Below are 25272 nucleotides of genomic sequence, written 5' to 3' on the forward strand. Positions count from 1 at the left end.
TTACATTTTATTTATTTATTTTTAACAAAGAGAACCTCATAGAAGATTTTCAGGTAAAGTTTTTGAGAGAACATAATTAAACGTGACAATAAAAACAGTACCTTGTTTTATTTGAGGGCCCTAAAAGAAAGAGGAAAGGAATACAGTTTCTAGGTGAAAAAAAAAAATAAAAAAGGCAGGTCCAGGAATAAATATAATGATGAGTTCCAGTGCTTCTATCGCTGGGGAACTTTCTTCATCTAAGCACATATGAACAATTGATCCTTGTAGTCATATATAGTAGTAAACATTAATAACTTAACAGTCTGAAGTCAGTGCTGAAGATATGGAGCATTATTGAAAGATGAAGTCGAGCAGGTGGCACTTTAATATGTTCAGTGTTATGGTTGACTCTAAAGACTAGTCGAATGAAATTACTTGAGGTTCTAAAGATTTAAAAAGCGAACTCATTTTGCTGCACTAAGGAAATGCTACTGATCAGGCTTTCTGTGTCCCTTTTTTTCTAGGCTAGAAAATATTAACCCTGAAGAAAATGACATGGTAAGCCATTCTCTGAGGAGATTTCTTGATGTCAGTCGTATATCTTAGAGGCTTAAGTTCAATTGAGTGGGTTTCAAGAACTAAGAAGTGGGAAAAAGAAGAATTGACACACTAATAATGTACATCTTTGCTGCAATATGAAAATTCAATAACTTCACTCCGTCAATTTACCATTCACATGTGCCTATTAATTAAAACCCTATATTAAATAAAATATATTAAAACTTCATGTAGGACTAACATATAATGCTGTTGGTAGACATTACAGGAATTACTGAACAGAATAAACAATGCAGACACGGGGAGAGCTATCCAGAGTAATGGAGCTGTAATTATGGATCGAATATACAAGACCAAGGAATGTAAAGAGAAAATAACTACTGAAGAAATGAATGCAGTGATAGAAGAACGTGATGCTGCTTTGTCTAAGGTGAGTCTCTATTTATGTGGAAAAAGTTTATAATAATTCCCTTCCTCCTTAACAGAAAGAAAAAAAAACATTTGAAAATCAAATAAGTTTTGTTTTTCACAACTTTGAAATTTCCAGATAATTTTTTATGTAACAGACATGTTATATTTATACATTATATCTCTTCTTTGTTAGTCTATTTTCTACCTTTTTTCTATGCTAAGTAGAAATAACTAGTTTATTTTTTTAGCTATTGTCTAAAAACTATCACTTCTTATTTGGTCACCAAAACTGTGACTAATGTTAAGCTGTTTGAACATAGTTGATTCAGGTTAAGAATGTGGATAGTAAGTATTTTTAGCAGACTAGCCATATAAATGGCTCTTAATATAAAACAAAACCGATATCTTATTTCTCTATCTTAAAAACACATGTTTAGAACAAATCTATCATCTACCCATCTACCTATCTTCTATCTACTTATCTTTCTATCTACCTACCTATCTATCCACCTATCTATTGGCAGCATGATATAGTGGATATAGTGTTGGACCAAGAGTAAGGAAAACCTTATCTGAGGTGGATTCAAATCTTACTGCAGACACTTACTGGCTGTGTGACCCTAAACAAGTCATTTAACCTCTCTTGACATCATTTCTTTTCTGTGAGGTGGGGGTGGGGATGGGGATGGGGATGGGGATGGGGATGGAAATGGGGATGGACTACATGGCCTCAAAGGCCCCTCTTGGCCCTACCTCTCTGCTCTTCTGATTGGCTAATTCACTCTACTTTTCAGGAAAATAGGTTTAATTTAATAGTTCAAAATAAAGAAAAGAAATTAAAGAAATAATTCTATTTATTTCCATTATATGCAAGATCTACAGTTGACTAGGATGTGATGAGAATAGCTTCTTAGAATATTTTTTAAGTCCTTTCAAAAGTAGATAAGAATTACCTATAATAAGCAAATCCATTGTTGGAATAGATCTGTGATATCTGAAGGATCAAAGATAACCTGAACAATACTACAGTAGCAAGAAGGGAAATTTTCCTGATTTTCATAGAACAAAGAAAATGAGGAGTAGAGGCCACTGAATTTAATGGTATAGTATCCAGGCCCAGGTAGACGGGTAGATAATAGATATGTTCTAAACATGTGTTTTTAAGATAGACAAATAGACAAATTCTTAGTGAAATTCTAAAAGATATTATTAAAGTTTGTATTGATCACAAAGATGTAATCTTAATCATTTCTTCATTTATTACAGGTCATGCCAGACCAAAATAATTTCTTTTTATGTTAGAGTTTGTAGTTCAGTATGTCTGGCAAATGCCAGGTATAGAATTTAGCTAGGTTTTGGCAAAGCATTTAATAAATCTTATTATGCTATTTTTTCTGTATTAAACAGAAATGTAGACTTGACAATAGTAGAGCTATATTGATTTGGAACTGGTTGAATAGCTGGACCCAAAGTGCAATCATTAATGGTTTCATGCCAATTGAGAAGTTCTCTAGTGGAATATCCCAGTGATCTGTTTGTCCCTGTATTATTTTTAACATTTTTTAATAATATCAATCATAAAAGCTTACTAGATTTTCAAATGATACAAAGCTAGAAGTAATAGCCAAATGTTGGAATACAAATAGATCTTGACAGGCTGGGATGTTAGCCCAAATCTTTTAGGATAAAATTTAGTAGGGCTAAATGTGAAGTCTAATACTTGGGTTCAAAAAATCAACTTCCTAAATCTAATATGAAGGAGTTGGGTAAAACAGAAGCTTGTCTGATAAAAGGTCTAGAACTGTAGAATGTGTGTGGTCATTGACCCTTTGGCAATCTGGTTAAACTTATGGACCCCAGCTCAGGATAAGGTTTTTAAACTAATAAAATAAAAATAAGCATTACAAAAGAAATCAATTATATTGAAAAAGCTAATACTATTTTAATCTTCATTCAGATGGCATAGTATCAGATGATAGAAGGGAGGGCAGATTGGGGGTGGCAGCAGTCAGAAACGAAACTTTTGAGGAGGAATAGGGTGAAGGGAGAGAAAGAATAGAAAAAATGGGGAAATAGAATTGAGGGAAATACAATTAGCAGTCATAACTGTTAAAAAAAGCTTTTGAAGCAAGTTTCTTTGAAAAAAAGGCCTCATTGCTCAAACATATAGAGAACTGAGTCAAGTTTATAGAAATAAGAGCCATTCCTCAACTGATAAATGATCAAAAGATATGAACAGTTTTCAGATGAAGTAATCAAAGCTATTTATAGCCTTATTAAAAATGTTCTAAATCACTTTTGTGGGAAAAATGCAAACTAAAACAATTCTGAGGTACTACTTCATACCTATTAAATAGGCTAATAAAACAGAAGAGGAAAATGATAAATGTTGGAAGGGATGCGGGAAAAATGAGACATAAATGCACTATTAGTGGATTTGTGAACTGATTCAACCATTCTGTACGCCCAAAGAGCTATAAAACCATGCAGATCCTTTGACCTAGCAATACCACTTCTAGGTCTGTATCCAAAAAGAGATAAAAAGCAAAAAGTTAAAGAACCTATATTACTAAAATATTTATAGGGGGCAGCTAGGTGGCGCAGTGGATAAAGCACTGGCCCTGGAGTGAGGAGTACCTGGGTTCTGATCCGGCCTCAGACACTTAACACTTACTAGCTGTGTGACCCTGGGCAAGTCACTTAACCCCAATTGCCTCACTAAAAAAAAAAAAAATATTTATAGCAGCTCCTTTTTGGCAGCAAAAATTGGGAAATTGAGGGGATGCTCATCAATTGGGGAATGGCTGAACAAATTGTGGTTTGTGATTGTGATAGCTATAAGAAATGATGAGCAGAATGCTCTCAGAAAGACTTACATAAGCTGATGCAAAATAAATGTCCTGTGTATAAAGTAACAGCTATATTGTAAGATGATCAGCTGTAAGTGACTTAGCTATTCTCATCAATACAATGATCCAAGAGAACTTATGATGAAAAATGCTATCCATCCCCAGAGAAAGAACTGATGGTGTCTGAATACACATTGGAGCATACTTTTTTTTTTACTTAATTTTTCTTGAGGTCTTTTTTGTTTGTTTTTTGGTCTATGTTTTCTTTCATCCCTAATATGTTTTGCATGACTACACATGTATAACCTATATTGAATTGCTTGCCTTCTCAATAAGCAGAGGGGAGGGAGGAAAAATTGTTGTTCAAAGTTTTAAAAATGAATATTCAAAATTGTTTTTTACATGTAATTGGGGAAAAAAATGCTAAATGAAAAAACAGGGAAATAACTGGTGAAAGTCCTTTTGAGAACTCTGCCCCCAAGTCAGGCCACACCTGGATCCAGCATTTTAGGAAGATTTTTTTTTAAGTTGCAGAGCATAAAGGTAAGGGTAACAAGGATAGTAGAGGACCTTGATTTCATACCATGTGAGTTTGAAGGTACTGACCTGGAGAAGAGAATGTTTATAAGGACCATGTTGCTTGTATTTATTTGAAGGATAGTCATGAAGAAAGATATTATTCTCATTCTTTGTTGTTCCAGAGGGCAAAATTAGGATCAATGAGTAGAAGTTCAAAGAGGCAAAAAGGTTTAATATAATAAAGGGGATAGAAGTAGGAACTGGGGTTGTTATTTCAGTGTTATCAGGAATTCTTGGTTGAGGAAACTCCCTCTATCAGTGATAGCACTTTCCTTTGCAACTTATGGACCTTAAAGTGCACTGAATGATTAAGTGGTTTGCCCATGATCACGGTTAATATATGTTAGAAGTGGCTCTTGGGGGCAGCTAAGTGGCGCAGTGGATGGGGCACTGGCTCTGGATTCAGGAGGACCTGAGTTCAAAGCCAGCCTCAGACACTTGACACTTACTAGCTGTGTGACCCTGGGCAAGTCACTTAACCCTCATTGCCCTGCAAAAAAAAAAAAAAGAAAAAAAAGAAGTGGCTCGAATCCAGCCAGCGCTTTCTGGCTCTGAGGTAGGCTCTCTAGACATTACATCATACTACCTCTTGTATTATTAAGCTTTCTAATAGCTAAAACTTTCCATCTAATAACTAAAATTGCTGTCTAGCAGAGGCTGAATGATAAATTGTTAGACATGTTATAGAAAGGATTCCTGTTCACATATCATGTGTACTAGATGGGCTCTCTGAGGTTCCTTCCAAATCTCAGATTCTTTGATTCTGTGAATGCAAATTAACATGCTAAATTTATACTCTAAAGAAGGTAATTAGCCTTCACTTTTAGGTAGGGCAAACATTTCCCTTATATATGCTATCGATTTGCCTTTGAAATTCCTTTTTCATGAGAAGGCAAGCTTCATTACTGCCATAATACATGTGCTGAATTAGGGGACTTCAATGTAATGTAATATAGCTATAATATAATAGTTATAAAACCTTTTTCAATTTCATTAATGTGGTTGCATGCATTTAGATAAAGATTTCAGGTACTTCTCTAAGAAATCTTTTTTTTCCAATTCATTTCACTATTTGTAACTATTAATAATGTTAATCAGTCAAGATGATTGCCAGTATTCAACAAATTTTGATTAAATGGTTACTATGTAGAAGATACTTTCCTAGGCACTGTGAAGAGATAGAAATATAAAGGGAAGGTGACATGTAAATAAAGCATAGTATAATATGAACCTGTAATATGAAGTGTGATGACAGTTTGAAGAAAGGGAGGTATAGATGGCTGAGGGGATTGTGTAATGCTTTGTAGAGAAAATGAATCTCATTCATCAGTCAAAACAAAATGTAATGGTATAATTATTAACTGTTTCATATGCACATACTTATGTTTTTAATGTCTCTAAAAATAAAATTAAACTTGCTCTTCTGGTAAATTTGTGATCAAAAAAAATCTCTTGAGATTACACAAGACCGTAGTTATTTTGAAGCTTTTCAATTTTTCAATGATGCTTAATGTTTACCTCTTTTTTTCCAGAAGTGAGTTGCTTAGGGCAGATTCACTTAAAAAAGGAAATTTCTTTTTTTTTTTCAGTCTAATAAGTTTATTTGTGAAAATGTACACAAAAATGTTGAGCTTTTTCATACATTTTCAGCAGCTGGAGCATCTCTACCCTTGGTGTTCCTAATATATATCACTTATGCTCTGTGTTTGGAAACTAGATCAGACCTTTACTAAGCAGTTCCTGGAGGGCTGCCCAGGCTAGAGAACCCTGAATCTTCAGTCTTTCTGAGACCACTGCAGTGGTGATAAGTTTATAGTTGGGGACCTCCTTGCAGATTTTGTCATGTATTTCTTCATCAAACAGAACCATATTGTTGAGCTTGTCTCGCACTTTTCCCTTGGACCACTTCTTCATCTTAGCTTTGCCCCCAGACTTGTTTATGGGGTCCTTGTCCTTCTTGGCTGACTTGCCGGCATCTTTCTTCTTCTTATCGTCCTTGGGTGGCATGGTGAGGCTCCAGGAACTCCTGCTGTCGCTGCTTCCAAGGTAAGTTGTCGGACAGAAAAGCAAAAGAGGAAATTTCAAAGTATTCTTATTCTAAGAAATTAATTTGTTTCCCCTATGGTATGGAGTATGTGTGTACATTGTTTATTGATTGATTGTTTCAGAGGAATTATTTTTGTTTCATGAATTTTCTCTTATATTATTGTTTTCTGGCATTTTAAAAGCTTTTAGGATGCAATATAGATTCATTTGGAATACATTCACATTGTATGATTAGTTTGTGTAATGGAAATTATAGAAGTAGGAATTTATCAGATGGAGATAATTTAACCTTTACTATAATTTACTTTTATTGAATGTACTAGATTCTAATATTATTTGATATTTAAAATATACTCTTAATTCTCACTTATATCCTTCTGACCACTTCTCTTTCTCATATTAGTTGTTCTGAAATGTCAAAATAATACAATTTGTAAGTAGTGTAAGGCAACATTTATTAAGCTCTTATGATGTTCTAGACACTGAATTATTAGAACTTTTGGTACTTTCCAGAAAGTCTTTCATTTTCTTCCCCCCACCACAATTATTTTAAAGGCATTTTTTCTTTTTGGCAAATATAGATAGATAGATGATAGATAGATAGATAGATAGATAGATAGATAGATAGATAGATAGATAGATAGATAGATAGATAGATAGATAGATACTAAGGGCCTAAAATTCTAGCTATGATGTCTAAAATCTAATGAGTGGTCACCTTAAATTAGAAGCTTTAGCAAGAGTTTAGACTTTTAAATATTTATTAAAGTACATTAGAAGTTAGTGAATAGAGAAGTCAAAAGCAAACTTCATCTAACTATCTCTAAGAGAGCCCAGCATCTGTCCTCCCACTAAGCCCAAGTCAGGAACCAAAAAGGCCTCGCTCCTCCCTCCTTCTCCCAGAAGCCTCCTGTGAAACAGGAAACAGGGCCATCCACACACACAGCTCCAAGCTAATTGGTTGGTAGCACTGATTGGCACAACTAACAGGTGGTAACTTCAGGACACTAAGTCACACGTGATTGCCAAGTCACATGCTTTCTTTTCAGGCCAGAGCTCACAATGTCCCTCCCAGCAGGGGGCGTCATTCCAATTCTCACTATATATATGAACTAAGCTGAAAAAATGTGAAGAGACAATACTTGAAATAACTTGGAATCAGTTCAGTAAATTATTCCATAGAAAAATATATGAGCCCTTATATTATTCAGCTCAATTAAATACTTTTTGAATACTTTGTAGATATGCATGTACTTGGTGCTGAGGGCATGTAATGTTTTATGATGTGGTCTCTACCACCAAGCAGACAGTTTATAATCTTGTTTGGGGGATTTCACACACACACACACACACACACACACACACACACACACACACACACACATGATACTAGAGAATGATGAGATCATATAAAACAAAGTTCTAAATTTAATATAAACAAATATAAATGCAATGTGACATAGTGATAAAAAAGATGACCTGAAATCCAAGAAGACCTGGACTTGGATTTTCACTTTGACATATCCTGGTTGGATTGCCTTGGGGAAGACATAACCTCTCAGTATTATAGGCAACTTTCTAAGACTTGAAGTTGTCTAGAATGTATCAAACTACATTGGAGAATGAATTTCCTCAAGCTGGAGTTCCTTTTACCAATGAAATCACAGATTCAGTCCTTATCCCTTATGATATAATTAGCATTATATTTTTTGAGAATGTTATGGGATGTGAGAATCCAATTAAATGATACATGTAAAGTGTTTTGTCAACATTAAAGAGCCATATAAATTCTAGCTATTATTATTATTATTATTATTAATCATAAAGGGAACTAGGAGAAAGAAAGGGAGAGGATTACAAGCAAGAAGAAAACGAAGAATGAATGCAAACAAGTAGGAATGAACAGGGTAGAGTTGTGAAATAGTTAAGAAACTAACTTGACCAGATTGCATGTTGCAAGTTATACCATGATGTTTATTGGATATATGCTTATGTGATGGGGTTGGGCCAGATTATAGAAGGTATTGCAAAGCTGATAATAAAGGCAATGGGGAGCCATTGTTGGTTGTTGAACAACAACATAATAAAGAGATTTTAGGAAGAGGAGTCATTCCTGTACCAAGTTATATTTCAAATTAGAGATGATAGATCTCTGGTGATTATTGAATGTAAATATAAGGCCCCAACATTAAGAATTTAGATGAAAATGGTGAATACTTAAAAATATAAAATATCCAGATTAATGAAAGAAGAAAGATTGTTTTAATGATACTTATCAGATAAGAAACACGACATCAATGAACTCTAAAGAAAACCTAATCTCCAAAAAAAAAATTTACCAGTAAATTCTCTGGAATATTCAAGGACAAATTATTTCTAACATTACATAAATCTCTGCAAAAATTGGATAAGAAAAGAAAAGAGCCTTTCAAACTCATTCTATGATACAAATATGGTCTTCATATCTAAATGAGAGAAAACCAAAAAGAGAAAGGAAGCTTTAGACTACTATACCTAATGAATATTACATAAAAATTAAAATAAAATAATATTGATTGGGAAAGAACCTATTAAAAGGATTATACACTATGGCTAAGTTGAAATTATTACAATAAGGACCAACGTGCAGACAAAGACAACAATGGCCATACCTCTTCCCAGAATACACCATCTTGGAAGTACTGCAAACTTCCAATCCCTCAGAAATAACTCTGAAAAAAACAGTTTAAGAAAAAGCCTGAAGTTTGAGAGAGAGTTCTTCCCTTCACCCATGCTGAGAACAGAGCCCAACATTAACAAAACTTCCAAATCAAGACATCGGGTAGGAAAATGAGCAAATAACAAAAACAAAACCTCACAATAAAAAGCTACCATGGTGAAAGGGACAATCAAGACACAAAATCAGAAAACAATGAAGTAAAAATAGATACAAGCAAAGTCACCAAGAAAGACATGTAAATTGAAAACAATCCCAACAAGAATTCCTGAAAGTGATTAAAGACTATTTTCAAAATAACAGTGGTAGAAGAAAAATTAGGTAAAGAAAGCAAAGAAGAAAATTATGAAAAGATCATTAACACCTGGGTAAAAGGCAGCAAAACAAAACAGGATCAGGCTAAGATGGTAGAGGAAAGGCAGTCACTTTCATGAGCTCACCCCAAGACCCCTCCAAATACCTTCAAATAATGCCATGAGACAATTCTTGTAGCATCAGGACCCACAAAAAGACGGGGTGAAATAATTTTCCAGCCAAAGACAACTTAAAAGGTTGGCAGGAAAGTTCTCTTGTACCATGGTGAGAGTGGAGCACAGCCCAGTGCAGGCCATACCAGCACATACCCAGCCCCAACACAGCCACAGCCACAGCAAACCAGGAGCAGACCTTTGGAGTCTCTGAATCAGGAGTGGCAGCAACTGCTTCTGGAACTCAGCCATAGACAGTAAGGGGGTCAAACAATTGGTCAGAATGAGATTACAGGGATCTCTTTGCTAGCACTGAGGCAGGACTCTGTTGTTTTGCCCACACTGGAATCCATGTCACAGTCCTGAGTGGGGGTTCCAGGCAGGGGAGGAACACAAGCACACTAGAGCTTGTAGCCAAAGTGGAGCAGGACTCTGTTCATAGTTCCAGGGCAGAAAATCAGGCCTGTGGTTGCTTGCAGACCTGAGCACAGGCCAGGAGAGTAGTAAACATACCTCTCCTTAAATCATAACACTTAGGAAGAATGAAAAACTTACAAATTCCTAGAGGTATCTTTGAAAACAGCTGCACAAACACAGGTGCACAGGGTACACCCTTCACCCTGGAAGCAGTGCCCCACTTTAACAAAGAGTTAAAAGTCAAGAAAGAGTCTGGGAAAATGAGCAGATAGGAAAAAAAATGCTGACCCTAGAAAGATTATATGGTGAAAATGAAGATCAAAATACACCCTCAGAAGATAACAAAGTCAAAGCTTCCAAGAAAAATATGAATTGGTCTCAGGCCACATAAGAACTCAAAAAGGACTTTGAAAATAAAGTAAGAAAGGTAGAAGAAAAAATGGAAAGAGAAATGAGAGTGATGCAAGAAAATCATGAAAACAAAGTCAACAGCTTGGTAAAGGAGACACAAAAAAATACTAAAGAAAATAACACCATAAAAAACAGACTAAAGTGGTATGAAAAGCCAATGAGGAAAAGAATGCCTTGAAAAACTAAATTGGCCAAATAGAAAAGGAGGTACAAAACTCTCTGAAGAAAATAACTCCTTAAAAATTAGGATTGATCAAATGGAAGCTAATGATTTTATGAGAAATTGAGAAACAATAAAGCAAAACCAAACGAATGAAAAAATGGAAGGCAATGTGAAATATCTCATTGGAAAAGCAACTGACTTGGAAAATAGATCCAGGAGAGACAATTTGAAAATTATTGGACTTCCTGAAGCCATGATCAAAAGAAGAGCCTAAACATCATCTTCCAAGAAATTGTCAGGGAAAATTGCACTGATATTCTAGAACCAGAAGGTAAAACAGAAATTGAAAGCTCCTCAAATGAAAACTTCCAGGAACATTATAGCCAAATTCAAGAGCTTCCAGGTCAAGGAGAAAATATTGCAAGTAGCCAGAAAGAAACAATTCAAGTATTGTGGATCCATAGTCAGGATAACACAGTTAGAATAACAAGATCTAGCAGTTTCTACATTAAAGGATCAGAGGGATTGGAATATGATATTCCTTAGGGCAAAGGAACTGGGATTACAACCAAGAATCACCTACCCAGCAAAACTGAGTATCATCCTGCAAGGGAGGGGGAGGAATGGGAATTCAGTGAAAGAGAAGATTTTCAGGCATTCTTGATGAAAAGACCTAAGCTGAATAGAAAATTTGACTTTCAAATACAAGACCCTAGAGAAGCATAAAAAAGTAAACAGGAAAAAGAAATCATAAGGAATATTAAAAGGTTAAACTGTTTATATTCCTACATGGGAAGTTGATACTTAATAACTCATAAGAACTTTCTCATTATTAAGGCAGCTGAATGCAGTATATTTAGACAGAGGGCATAGGTGTGAGTTGAATATGAAGGGACGATGTCTTTAAAAAAAATAAAATTAAGGGGTGAGAAAGGAATGCATTGGAAGAAAAAGAAAGGGAGAGGTGGAATGCAGTAAAGTATCTCACATAAAAGAAGCAAGAAAAAGCTTATGCAGGGGAGGGGAAAACGGGGAAGGTTCTGGGGAGTGAGTGAACCTTAGGAAGGGAAGGAGATAAGGGGGCAGTGATAGAAGTAAGGGCAGATTGAGGGCAGGGGCAGTCAGAGGCAAAACACTTTCAAGGAGGGACATGGTGAAAGGAGATAGAAAATAGAGTAAATGCCATGGGGAGGAAATAGGATGGAGGGAACTACAGTTAACAATAGTAACTGAAAAAAAATTGAAGACACTTTGTCTGACAAAGACCTCATTTCTTTCTTTTTTTTTTTTTTAAGTGAGGCAATTGGGGTTAAGTGACTTGCCCAGGGTCACACAGCTAGTAAGTGTGTGTTAAGTGTTTGAGGCTGGATTTGAACTCAGGTACTCCTGACTCCAGGGCTGGCGCTCTATCCACTGTGCCACCTAGCTGCCCCCAAAGACCTCATTTCTTAAACACATAGAGAACTGAATCAAATTTATTAAAATAAGAGCCATTCCCCAAATGATAAATGATTGAAAGACATGAAGAGTTTTCAGTTGAAATAATCAAAGCTATCTATAGCTATATTAAAAAAATGCTCTAACTCACTACTGATTAGAGGGATGAAAGTCAAAGCAATTCTGCAGGTACTACCTCATACCTATTGGATTAGATAATAGGATAGCAGAGGAAAATGACAAATGTAGGGAATATGGGGAAAATGAGACATTACTGCACTGTTGGAGTTGTCATCTGATTCAAGCATTCTGTAGAGCAGTTTGGAACTATGGCCAAAGGGCTATGGAACCATGTATACTCATTGACCTAGTAATGCCCACTAATGGGTCACTATCCAAAAAGAGATAAAAAAGTTAGGGGACCTATATGTGCAAAAAATATTTGTGGAAGCCCTTTTCTGGTGCAAAGAATTCAAAATCGAGGAGATGCCCATCGATTGGGGAATGGCTGAACAAATTGTGGGATAAGATTGTGATGGAATACCATTGTGCTATAAGAAATGATGAGTAGGATGCTCTCAGAATAATCTGGAGAGACTTACATGAGCTGATGTAAAGTAAAATGTACTGTATACAATGTTACAGGCATGTTGTAATATGATCAGCTGTGAATGACTTAGCTTTTCTCAGCAATGCAATGATCCAAGAGGTACTTAAGAAAAATGCGGTCTCTTATTTTTTGATTCAGCAATACCACTACTAATCCACATACCAAAGAGAACATTAAAAAAGGAGAAAGTCCTACATTTGTAAAATTATTTATAGCAGCTCTCTTCATGGTAAGAATGAATTAGAAATTGAAGGGATGCTTATCCATTGGGGAATGGCTAAATCAGTTGTAATATATGAATGTAATGGAATACTATTGTCATATAAGAAATGACAAGCAAGCTGGTTTCAGGAAAACCTGGAAAGACTTACATTTGGCTAAATTAGAAAAAAATAATAACAAAATTCATTTGGAAGAACAAAAAGTCAAAATATGAAAGGAACTTATAAAAAAAATGTAAAGGAAGGCGGTTTAGCAGTACCAAATCTTAAACTATAGTATAAGGCAGTAATTATCAAAACTATCTGGTACTAGTTAAGAATTCAAAAGGTAGATCAATCAAATAGAGTAGATATACAATTTGCAGCAGCAAATAAATGTAATAACCTTGTAATTGACAAGTGTAAAGACTTGAGATTTTGGGATAAGAATTCACTATTTATTAAAAATTATTAGGAACACTGGAAAGCAGTATAGCAGAAACTGGATATAGACGAGTATCTTATACCATTTACTAAGATAAGGTCAAAATGGATACATGATCTAGATATAAAGAGAGACATTAGAAGAAAATTAAAAGAACATGGAACATATTACTTTTCAGAATTATGGACAGACAATTTATGAATAAACAAGAGATACTATTGTGAGGTGTAAAATGGATAATTTTGATTACATGTACAAATAGGACCAATATAGCCAAGATGAGAAGGAAAGCAAAAAGTTTGGGGAAAATTTTATAATTTATCAAATAAAGGTCTTATATCTCAAATACATAAAGAACTTTTTCAAATCTACTATAAGAATGAGTCATTCCCCAATTGTGAAGTGATTAAATGGTATGAATAGGAATTCTCCGTTGAAGAAATCAAAACAATTTATGGTCTTATGACAAAATGCCTTAAATTAGAGAAGTACAAATTTAAACAACCATGAGATATCATTTTATACCTATCAGATTAGTTAAAGTGATAGAAGGGAAAACAACAGATATTGTAGGAGATTTTGAAAAATTGAGATACTGTTAGTGGAATTGTGAACTGATCCAACCATTTTGGAGAGCAAAATGGAAATATGACTAAAGAGTTATTAACCTGTCTATACCCTTTTACCCAGTAATAGCACTACTAGATCTGTTTCCCAAGGTGATCAGGGAAAAAGGAAAAGAACCTATATGTTCTAAAAATGTTTATAGCAGCTCTCTTTGTGGTGGTAAGCAACTGGAAATTGTGGGGATCCTTGTCAATTGTTAAACAAGTTATGGTATGATTGTGATGTACTATAAGAAATGATGAAATATCAATTTGATCCTAGAAAAATGTGGGTAGACTTACACTAAATAATAGTTAGAGCAAAACCAAGAGAACATTTTATACAGTAATAGCAATATTTTTTTAAGGAGGATTTTGAGCAAATAAGTCATTTTGACTATTATAAATACCCAAATTAAGTACAAAGGACATATGAAGGAAAATGCTGTCTGCATCCAGAGAAAGAACTGATGAATAGAAGTATATATAGAATGATTTTACATATCCCTTCCTTCCTCACTTCTCCTCTTCCTCCTTCCCTGAGTCAGTAAGCAATCAGATATAGGTTATACATGTGCAATTATGTAAAACATTTTATTAGTAATTTTGTATAAGAAGACAAAAGAAAAAATGAAAAAGTGAAAAACAGGCTATTTTTAGGCTATTTTCAATCAATATCAGTTCTTTCTGTAGAGGTGGGTAGTATGCTTCATCATTAGTTCTTTAGGATTGTCTTAGATCATTGTATTGCTGGGGATCACTAAATCATTCACAGTTCTTCATTGTACAATATTGGTGTTAATTTGTACAATGTTCTCCTGATTCTCTTCACTTCATTATACATCAGTTCATGTAAGTCTTTCCAGGTTTTTCTGAAATCATACTGCTTGTCATTTCTTATAGCACAATAACATTCCATTACAATCAGCTTGTTTTGCCATTCTGCAATGGGTGGGCATACTCTCAATTTCTAAGTCTTAGCCACCATAAAAAGAGCTGCTATTTTTGTATAAATAGGTCCTTTTGACTTTTTTTTGGATGTTTTTGGGATATAAACCTAAGCAGTGGTATTACTGGATCAAAGAGTATGCATAGTTTTATAGCTCTTTGAGCATAGTAATGGAGCCTTTCTTCAAATGATAAGTATCTATCTAAAACCAAGAGCAACCATTACCTGTAATCAGAACAAATTTGAAGCCTTCTCAATAAAACCAGGAAAAAAAGCAAGGATATCCATGAACACCACAATTTTTCAATATTTTCCTAGGAATTCTAGTTATAGCCATAAGAGTAGACAAAATAATTGAAGGAATAAAAATAGGTAATGAAGAAAGGAAACTGTCACTTTTTGCAGATGATATAATTATATACTCAGAGAATCAATTAAAAAACTAGCTGAAACAACAACTTTTACAACATTGCAGGATATAAAGTAAACCTACATAAATCATCGGTATTTTTATATACTATCAACAAAACCCAGGAGGAAAAGGTAGGAATAGAGATTTCATTTAAAATAACTACACACTATATGAAATATTTGGAGGTTTATTTGTGAAGACAAAATACTTTCTACAAATCTCAATAATTAAAGAAATATTAATTGCTCATGAGTAGGCTAAGCTGATTTATTATTTTATAGAGATAGAAAACAATTGTTAAAAAATATCAAGGGAATTGAAAAAAATATTAAGAAGTTCGCCAGCAGGTCCAGATTTCAAACTGTACTACAAAACAATAATCATCAAAACAAAACAATCTGGTACTGGCTAAGAAATACAGTGGTATATCATTAGAATAGATTAAGTACATAACAAGCAATAGTAAATAACCATAGTAATGTAGTGTTTAATAAACTCAAAAGATCCAAGGTTTTGGAGTAAGAACTCAACATTTGACAAAATTGATGGAAAAATGACAAACAATTTAGTAGAAACTAGGCATACACCAACATTCTCACCAAGGTAAGGTATAGCAAGATAAGGTCAAAATGGATGAATGATTCAGATATAAAGGGTCATATCATAAGTAACTGGGAAGGATAAATAAATGTGTCAGATCTATGGATAAGGGAGGAGTTAATGACAGAGGAAATTATGGGAAGTAAATAGATAATTTAGGATTATGTTCTCTTGTTATTCAGTTGTGCTTAACTCTTTGTCACCACATTTGTAGTTTTCTATGTAAAGATACTGGAATGGTTGGCCATTTCCTTCTCCAGCTCATTTTACAGATGAGGAAACTAAGAGAAAGAAGGCCAAGTGACTTGTTCAAGGTCACATAGTTAGTAAATATCTGAGGCCAGATTTGACTTCAGGAAAATTAGTCTTCCTGACTCTAATTCCTGACCCAGAATTCTTTCTACTGTGCCATCTAGGTACCCATTAATTTTGATTAAAGGAAATTTAAAAGTTTTTGCAATATAGACAAAATTAAATAGAAAACAGGAAACTGGGGAAAATGTTTTTGCAATATGTTTTCTTATAGAAATGTCATTTCTCAAATATATAAGGAACTGAGCCAAATTTATAAAAGTAATAGCTGTTCCCCACATAGTATTTGGTCAAAAGATATGAACAGATATTATGTGGAAGAAATCAAAGCTATCAATTGTCACATGAAAAAATGTTCTAAATCACTAATTAGTCAAATGAACTTTAAAATAATGCTAAGATATCACTTCACAACCCTCGGATTGGATAATGTGACAAAAAAGGAAAATGTCAAAGACTGAAGGAGATATGGAAAAATTGGGACACTAATACACTGTTGGTGCAGTTGTGAACTAGTCCAACCATTCCTGAGAACAATTCAAAACTGTGTATACACTTTGATCCTGCAATATCATTACTAGGTCTGTATCCCAAAGAGATCAAAGAAAAGGGAAAAGGATTTATTTGAACAAAAAATATTTATAGCAGCTCTTTTTGTGGTGGCAAAGATTTTGAAATTGAGGGGATGCCCATCAATTAGGTAGTTGCTGAACAAGTTGTGAAATATGATTTTGGTGGAACACTTTGTACTGTAAGAAATGAGCAGGAGGATTTCAGAAAATCCTAGAAAGGTTTACACGAACTGATGCAAAACAAAGTGAGCAGAAGGAGAACTTTGTATACAGTAACAACAGTATTTTAATGATGATTAACTGTGATAGACTTACCTACTCTGACCTAAAATAATTCCAAACGATCCATGATGAAAAATGCTCTCCATCTCCAGAGAGAGAACTGATGATCTGTTTTTTTTTTTTTATTTTGGGGGGCAATTGGGGTTAAATGACTTGCCCAGGGTCGCACAGCTAGTAATTGTCAAGTGTCTGAGGCCGGATTTGAACTCATGTCCTCCTCAATTCAAGGCCGGTGCTTTATCCACTGTGCCACATAGCTGCCCCAAACTGATGATCTCTGAATGTAGATTGAAGCATCTTTTTTAAAACTTTTTTTTTGTTTTATTTTGTGTGTGTGTTTTCTTTTACAACATGGCTGATATTGAAATTTGTTTTACCTGATTTCACATGTATAGTTCATATTAAATTGCTTGTCTTCTCAAGAAAGGATTTTGGGATGGGGGAGAAGAAAAAATGTTGAATTCAAACTTTTTAAAAATTCTTTAAAATTTTACATTTAATTTAAAAATATGTAGTCAAATAAAAGTATTTTTTAAAAAACTAAAGGAGAAATAGATAAATTGAATAAAAAACACTCAACATTAAGTTGATAGATTAAACTAAAACTTGATTCATTGGAAAAAACTAATAAAATTAGTAATCTTTAGCTAATCTATTTTAAAAGAAGGACAAAAAACATTAAATCAATCAAACCACAAATGATCAAGGCAAAATCACAATAAATCATTAGAAATAAAATAATAATCAGAACATATTATGTATAATTTTACTCCAATAAAACTAAAAGTAAAAAAATTAAATTAATTTTAAATATATATTACCCAATCAGAAGACCAGATAGAGATCTTAAATAACCCAATCTCAGAAAAGAAAATTTAAATAGATATAAATGAACTATCATAGGAAAAAAATTATTGTTCCTTATTGTTCATATGAAAACTCTGAAACTTTCAGAGAACATTTAGTATCAATGCTTCACACATTATTCTCAAAAATAGATACTGAAAGCACTCTCACTAGAATCTTTTTCTGAGAAAAATATAATACTAATACTCAAACTTGAGAATGATAAAACAAAGAAAAAGGGCTATGAACCAATATTATTTATGAATGTTGACTCTGTTTTATACCAATCTGGTCAAACAGTGTATAGCAATTTATCCAAATATTACTCATTATGATTTAGTGGGATATATATGAGGGATTCAATAATTGTTCATCATCAGAAAAACAATGAATATCCCAAACCACATGATTATCTCAACAGATGTAAAAAATGCCTTTGTCAAAGTACAATACGTGTGCCTTAAAACAAACAAAACCCAAACTTTACAAATTATAAACAAAGAAGGGCCTTTTAAAAAATTTCATTAAAAAGCATCTATCCATAGTCAAAATTAAGCATCTTATGTAGTGGGTATACACTAGAACCTTCTCTAGTAAAAATTAGAGGAGATCAAGGATGCTCTAATTGCCAATTATTATTTATATCATTCTGGAAAGTATAGCAATATCAATAAGACACTAAGATATTAAAGATATATGGAAAATAAAACCAAAATTAAAAACTTATTTCTATTTGCTGTTGATATACGTCAAAAATTCTGACAATCAGCAAATATGCTAATCAAGATAATAGCCTTAGAAGAGTTTCTGGCTACAAAATAAATCTTCAAGTATCAACTCTATCTATATGATAAAGGCAAAATCCAAGAAGGAAAAATAGAAGAGGAAACATTCCAAATTACTAAAAAACAATACCTAAAATATCTTGGAATTGACCTGCCAAAGCACATAAAAGACTTGTTTGTACTCAGTACAAAATGTTCCTTAAAGAAATAAAGGATAACTTAAATAGTTATAGGAATATTCAGTGCTTATGGCTAAGTTGTGCCAATATATTAAAAATGACAAACTACCCAGGTTAATTTATACTTTTAATGTCATACCACCAAATTATCAAGGGAATAACCTTGATAAAATAATAACAATTCATTTGGGAAAAAAAATATCTAGGATATCTAGTGAAATGATGGAAAGAGGTAGAGACAAAGAGGGAATAGCACTTTCAACTCTCAAACAATAGTATAAATTAGCACTCATCAAAACTATCAAGTAGTAGTTAAGAATAGAGTAATAGATCAGTGGGACAGACTAGACATGGGAGAATCAAATCAGTAGAATGTGATAGCCCAGTATTTAATAATATAGAAAGCATAATATAACTAGGAAAAAATTCCATATTTAATAAAAACTGTTGGGAAAGCTAGAAACTGTTCTGGCAGAAAGTAGATTCAAACCAACACCTTACATCCATATTCTACAATACCTATGTACTATAAAAAAGTTAGAAGTGAACCAGATAATTTACTTATAACTACAGGTAGGAGATACATTCCTTTTTTTTTTTTTTTTTTTTTTTTGGTGAGGCAATTGGGGTTAAGTGACTTGCCTAGGGTCACACAGCTAGTAATTGTTAAGTGTCTGAGGCTAGATTTGAACTCAGAACCTCCTGAATCCAGGGCTGGTGCTCTATCCATTGTGCTATCTAGCTGCCCCAGGAGATGCATTCTTAACCAAAAAAGAAGTACCATCAGTTAAGAAAGATAAGATAAATAACTTTAATTGCATAAAACTCAAAAGCTTTTTTGCATGGACAAAATGCCCAAAGGATAAGAAGGAAAGTTGTTAAATATCAAAAAAACAACAACAACATAAGTGTTGGTATCTGATAAGTGTTTGGTATCTGAGATACATAAACAATTTTTGTTTGTTTTTTGTACATAAACAATTAATAAATATGTATATGTACATATGTATGCAACTAATATCTATTTTTCCATTGACAATTGCTTAAAAGATATGAACAAATAGTTGTCAAAATAAGAATTACAAAATATTCACAATCACATAAAAGCATACTCCAAATCACTAATAAGAGACCCATAAAGCAAAACAATCCTAAGGCTTCATTTCACAATCTTCAAAATGACAAAAAAGGCACAGCTCCACCAACAAAGTTGGAGGGTTATGAAGTGATTGGGACCCTAATGTATTATTAGTGGAGCTATGAGTATATTTGGAATTACGTAATTTTTTTTTCTTTTTTTAGTGAGGCAATTGGGGTTAAGTGACTCGCCCAGGGTCACACAGCTAGTAAGTGTTAAGTGTCTGAGGCTGGCTTTGAACTCAGGTACTCCTGACTCCAAGGCAGGTGCTCTATCAACTGCGCCATCTAGCTGCCCCCAGGAATTATGTAAATAAATGTTTAAAATACCTATACTCATTAAACCAGAGATGCCATGAGTTGGTTTATATCCCAAGGAAGCCATTGATTAGAAGAAGAAATTCTCTATATACATGAATATATAACATCATTTTTTGTGATAACATAATTCAAAACAATGTAGATTCCCATTGATTGAACAATAGCTAAAGAAATTGTGGTATATGAATTAATGAAATATTACCGTGTTTTATGAAATGATGTATATGATGAATACAGAGAAACATAAAAAGATTTACATGAATTGATACAGAGTAAAGTGAGCAGAGGCAAGAAAACAATATTTGCAATGAGAACAACAGTGTAAATGGAAAGAACAGTCACACATACAAAAATCAAAAATGGGCATGACAAAATTTTATAAAGATTTAATTTGACTCAAAGTGCTATGAGAGGATACCTGCCCAACTAACCCCTTTGTGGAGATAGGAGGTCAATAAGAGTTATACATTGTTATGCTGATTTTCTAAAATCTTTTATTTTTTTTAAAACATTATTTGTTATGCAGAATGGCTTTCTAGGAAGGAAAAGAAAAGGGATAATATAACTATGATAATGTAAAAAAATTATTAAAAATCAAAAGATTGGACTAGATGATTTTCTCTCCATTCTAAATATTATGATCCTTTGAATCAGATTACTTCTAAAAGTCCTGGCTGAGTCCATCTTTTCACGAAACCCTAGTTCTCTCAGCTTCTAACCTAAAGACTGACAGAGAAAACAAGAAATGAAAACACTGATGCTTATTCTTTTACATACTAATTTTTAAAAAAAAGTTTGAAGGAAGAGAGAGAAGAAATGAGCTTCTTAAGTTGTTACCATTACTTCAGGTCTAGTCTTACTAGGATCTTTGTAACCTGCTTGACAGCACCCATGAATGTTGAACATTGAAACTAAGGGCCATTGGTGTTTTCTGGTCCTTTTAAGGGGCAAATCAGATTTGCATCAATGCGATCTATCCTTACTGATAACAGGGACAAAACTATACTATTGTCCTTTTGCTTGTTTTATTTGCAAAGAAGTTATCTTTTCAGCATAAAGGAGAAAAGAAAAATACATAATAGGGAGATGATACCCCAAATAAGGAAACATAGTTGCCTTTGATAAATTTAGGTTACCTCACATAGGTGACATATCTGTAATTACTGAAAGACCTAGTGACTTTAATATTTGAGCCACTCTCAGGGATTTTATTGATTGGTTGATCTTTGAAATATTTTGGAGAACAGGAGAGATACTACATACTAGAAAAGGGAAAATATTGTTACAACTTTTAAAAAGACAAAGAATGGAATCTGACAAGTGTAGACCAATAAATTTGATTCTTGGCAAAATTATGCATTATCTATTAAAAACATGATTTGTGAAATCCCAGAAAAGAAAGTTTTATTTACAAAAAGCATCTTGGCTTCATCAAGAATGGATGACACCTGTACAATCTTGTTTTCTGTTTTTGACAGGGTCAATAAAGCATTAGATTGGGGGAAAACTATTGATAGAGTTTACCAAAATTTTGGCAAAACATTTCATTAAATGCCTCATGTTATTTCTGTAAAAAAGACAGATTTTGTCTATATGATAAAACAGTCAAATAGCTTTGTAAATAGTTGAAATGGCAAGGTTTATATTTGAATAATTAATAATTCATTTTGGAAAGTGGTCTGTAGTAGAATGTTCCAGATGGATAAAGGTATATATGGCAGAATAAAGAGAAAGCAAAAAGATAATAAAAGAAGAAATATGATTGAACTTCACAAAATTTAAAAATAATGCTTCCTTAAATAGGTTAATTTTTCTTCATTTCAGGATTTCCAGATATGTTCATAACTTTTTTCATATAAACTGCTACCTTATTATGCCTTCCTCATCTTCTATTTGTGAGTAAATGCCTTGAGGAGAGGACTGATCCTTTCTGTGTGTATAGTCTTTACCCTTCAGCAAGAAATTCCCTAGGGCATCTACTTTATCTGGATCTATGCTGCTGTCATTTGTACCCTTTCCTACAAATATTTTGTTTCTCTCCAAGTAAGTATAATATCAGTTCTTTTATTTAGATCAGTTTTAGAAAAGATTTTCAATAAACTTCAAGAATATGGTTTCACCATATTAAAGAACACAATGTACACAGTCTCAGAATCATTCATTATATCACTAAACAAACATCCAAACTACTTTTTTTGTTTGTTTGCAAACAAATATAATGGTGTAAATTCAAATATTTGGTATTCCTTTTAGCATATATTTTCCTAAGTGAACAAATAGCAAACAATAAAACAAGGTTAAATATTGACTGCTCTCCTTTATCTATTCTTCTTCCTTCCTCTACCCCATGCATGACCTTTATGATAAAATAGATAAATGCACACATGCATACATATATACATACAAATCAAAATTTGCTTGTAATTGCCAACATATCTTTGTTAGCAAATAGCTGTACATACAACTCATCTTGGAATTCCTCTTTTTAAAGGAAACAGACAAAAATAGAAACTGACAGCATTTAATTTTGTTGCAATATATTTTATTTTGAGGTTAGTTTCTACCCTTTCCTTTCTAAGGGAGTACAACTATTGGAGTACAACTCAAAAAGAGGTGACTTCTCTCATCTTACATCGCTCTCTTATTCTGGTGATGCTTATGCATCTACATGACACAGTGGATAGAGCACTAGTCCTGAAGTTGGGAGAACCTGAGTTCAAATCTGCTAGCTGTGTGACCCTGGGCAAGTCACTTAACCACAATTGCCTTAAATACCCGGGACCATCCCCAGTCATCCTGATAATGTATCTTGTCACTAAATCCAGATGACTCTGGATTAGAAAGTGAGGCTGGTAACTTTGCACAGCCCTTCCTCACTTAAATGCAATTCTTTGCAAGTCATGACATCTGTCATGCTTCTCTTCAAGAACGAAGGACAAACAACAATTCTGGTGATGCTTATTGTTGCCCTCACTAACTTCTCTATTACAAATGAGTAGTTATCTACTCTAAGAGCTTATTTTACATTTTTTCTGAGCAAAAAAAATGGAGAGTTTTTTATACAAAATATTATTAATGTCTTTTGTTTTTATATCACCTCTGTTTCCACTTTGTTCTTTCATTTCCTCTCAGAGTGACCTCTCTCTCTCTCTCTCTCTCTCTCTCTCTCTGGCAGGGCAGTGAGGGTTAAGTGAATTTCCCAGGGGTCACACAGCTAGTAAGTGTCAAGTGTCTGAGGCTGGATTTGAACTCAGGTCCTCCTGAATCCAGGGCTGGTGCTTTTTCCACTGTACTACCTAGCTGCCCCCATGACATATCTCTTAATGAAGCCTGAAGAAAAGAAGAAACACACAAAATTTCACAAAAGTAATATAATAAGAAAGTGATATTAATGGTTTTCTACACCCATACTTCCCTACTTTTTATAAAGGAGTAGAGGAAGTATTCTTCTCATTTATCCCCTTTGGGGCCAATATCCATCATTATGATTTCAATATAATATGTTTAATTTCAATTTTATTGTTGTTCTTTACTTTTTCAATGTTGTAATAATTGTGAATTCCATTTACTCCAATTATCATCAGTTCATGTAAGTCTTAACATTCCTCTTTGTATTCATTTATGTTAATTATTTCTTAAAGCATATCAATATTTTATCACATTCATAGAGCACAGGGCCTGGAGTCAGGAAGACCTGAATTCAAATCTAGCCTTAGATACTTACAGTCTGTATGACTCTGGACAATGTTAAGGGTTAAAATTCTAGCTAAACTGTCTAAAATATCCAATGAGTGGTCGCCAATAAATTATAAGCTTTAGCAAGAGTTAGACTTTTAAGCATTTATTAAGGAGAATAAGAATTTGGTAAAGAGAGAGAAAGGCCTAGATTCCTATCTATTAAAGGGAGAGCACATTTCTAGCTCCGCTCTCCACCAGAGTCCAAAGGAAAGAGCCCCCAGTCTCCTCCTTCCTCCTCCCACTAGTCCGCGTCACTTCCTGATACCAAAGAAAAGACTCCTGGTCTTGCCCTCAAAGACCTTCGCTTCATGGGCAGAACTCTTCTACAGTAAGTATCCAGCAGGTGGCGTTATTCCAATCGTTACAACAAGCAACTTAACCTTTGTTTCCTCAGTTTCTTCACTTGTAAAATGGGAGTTATTCCACTTACTTGCCAGCATTGTTTTGAGGATTAAATGAGATATGTGGAAAGTATGTAGGAAGACCTGGATTCATATCCAGCCTCAGCCACAGGCTGTGTGACCCCCAGCAAGTCACTTAACCTTCTTTGTCTCAGTATCCTCATCTGTAAAATGAGCTAGGGAAGGAAATGGCAAACCACACCAGTATCTTTGCCAAGAACACTCCAAATGGGGTCACAAAGAGTCAGACAGGAATGCCATCTGTGAGGAGTCTGTGAGAAGATTTAAGAGATAGTTTAACTGTCATTAGTATGAAATTGAGAATAAGGAAGTTATTTGATGTCTAAAAAAAGTCTGTAAGAGGACTGTGAAAGTTAGCCATTTTCTTCTTAGACAATTTGAAAACACATTCTGAAGAGAAAAAATGCGAAACTTCAATTGCCATTCAGAGAGAACTATGATTCTAGAGTGGAAGAAGAGTCAGGAGGAGAGTTGGTCAGGCTCTTCCATTCCATGTTATTTTCCTCTGTTTTTTGAGATCATAAAGGTAACTGACTATAAACTTGATTCCTTGATGATCCACTATTAAACAATTATCTACATTTTTGATATTATTAGCTAAATTATATGATTAGTGAAATATATGTTATTTGATCCCATGAGTCCCAGTGAATGAGATTAAGAAAGCAATAGAGGAGTGAAAGCTTATGGGAGAAAAGGTTTCTGTGACTTGTTTATCAACTGAGGCAGGGGTTTTGAACTAATTGTTTAAATGACAAATACTGTATATTTATGTTTATTTAAGAGTGTAAAGGAGCTTTGGCATATACTCAGAACACCTA

At 33.8% G+C, this 25272-nt stretch overlaps 1 protein-coding gene and 1 pseudogene across 1 annotated transcript in view; one reads left to right on the forward strand and one right to left on the reverse strand.

Moving 5' to 3' along the window:
* MIPOL1 (mirror-image polydactyly 1) overlaps window positions 1–25272 on the forward strand; it is a 440092-nt gene that overhangs the window by 116685 nt on the left and 298135 nt on the right. Inside the window, exons 8-9 of the mRNA XM_043986491.1 lie at window positions 507–540; window positions 800–970. Coding sequence (XP_043842426.1) covers window positions 507–540; window positions 800–970 — 205 coding nt within the window. The remainder of the gene's footprint in view (window positions 1–506; window positions 541–799; window positions 971–25272) is intronic.
* On the reverse strand, window positions 6016–6386 carry LOC122741882 (annotated as a pseudogene).

This window comes from Dromiciops gliroides, chromosome 2, assembly GCF_019393635.1.
Source record: "Dromiciops gliroides isolate mDroGli1 chromosome 2, mDroGli1.pri, whole genome shotgun sequence".
Classification (NCBI taxonomy): Eukaryota; Metazoa; Chordata; class Mammalia; order Microbiotheria; family Microbiotheriidae; genus Dromiciops; species Dromiciops gliroides.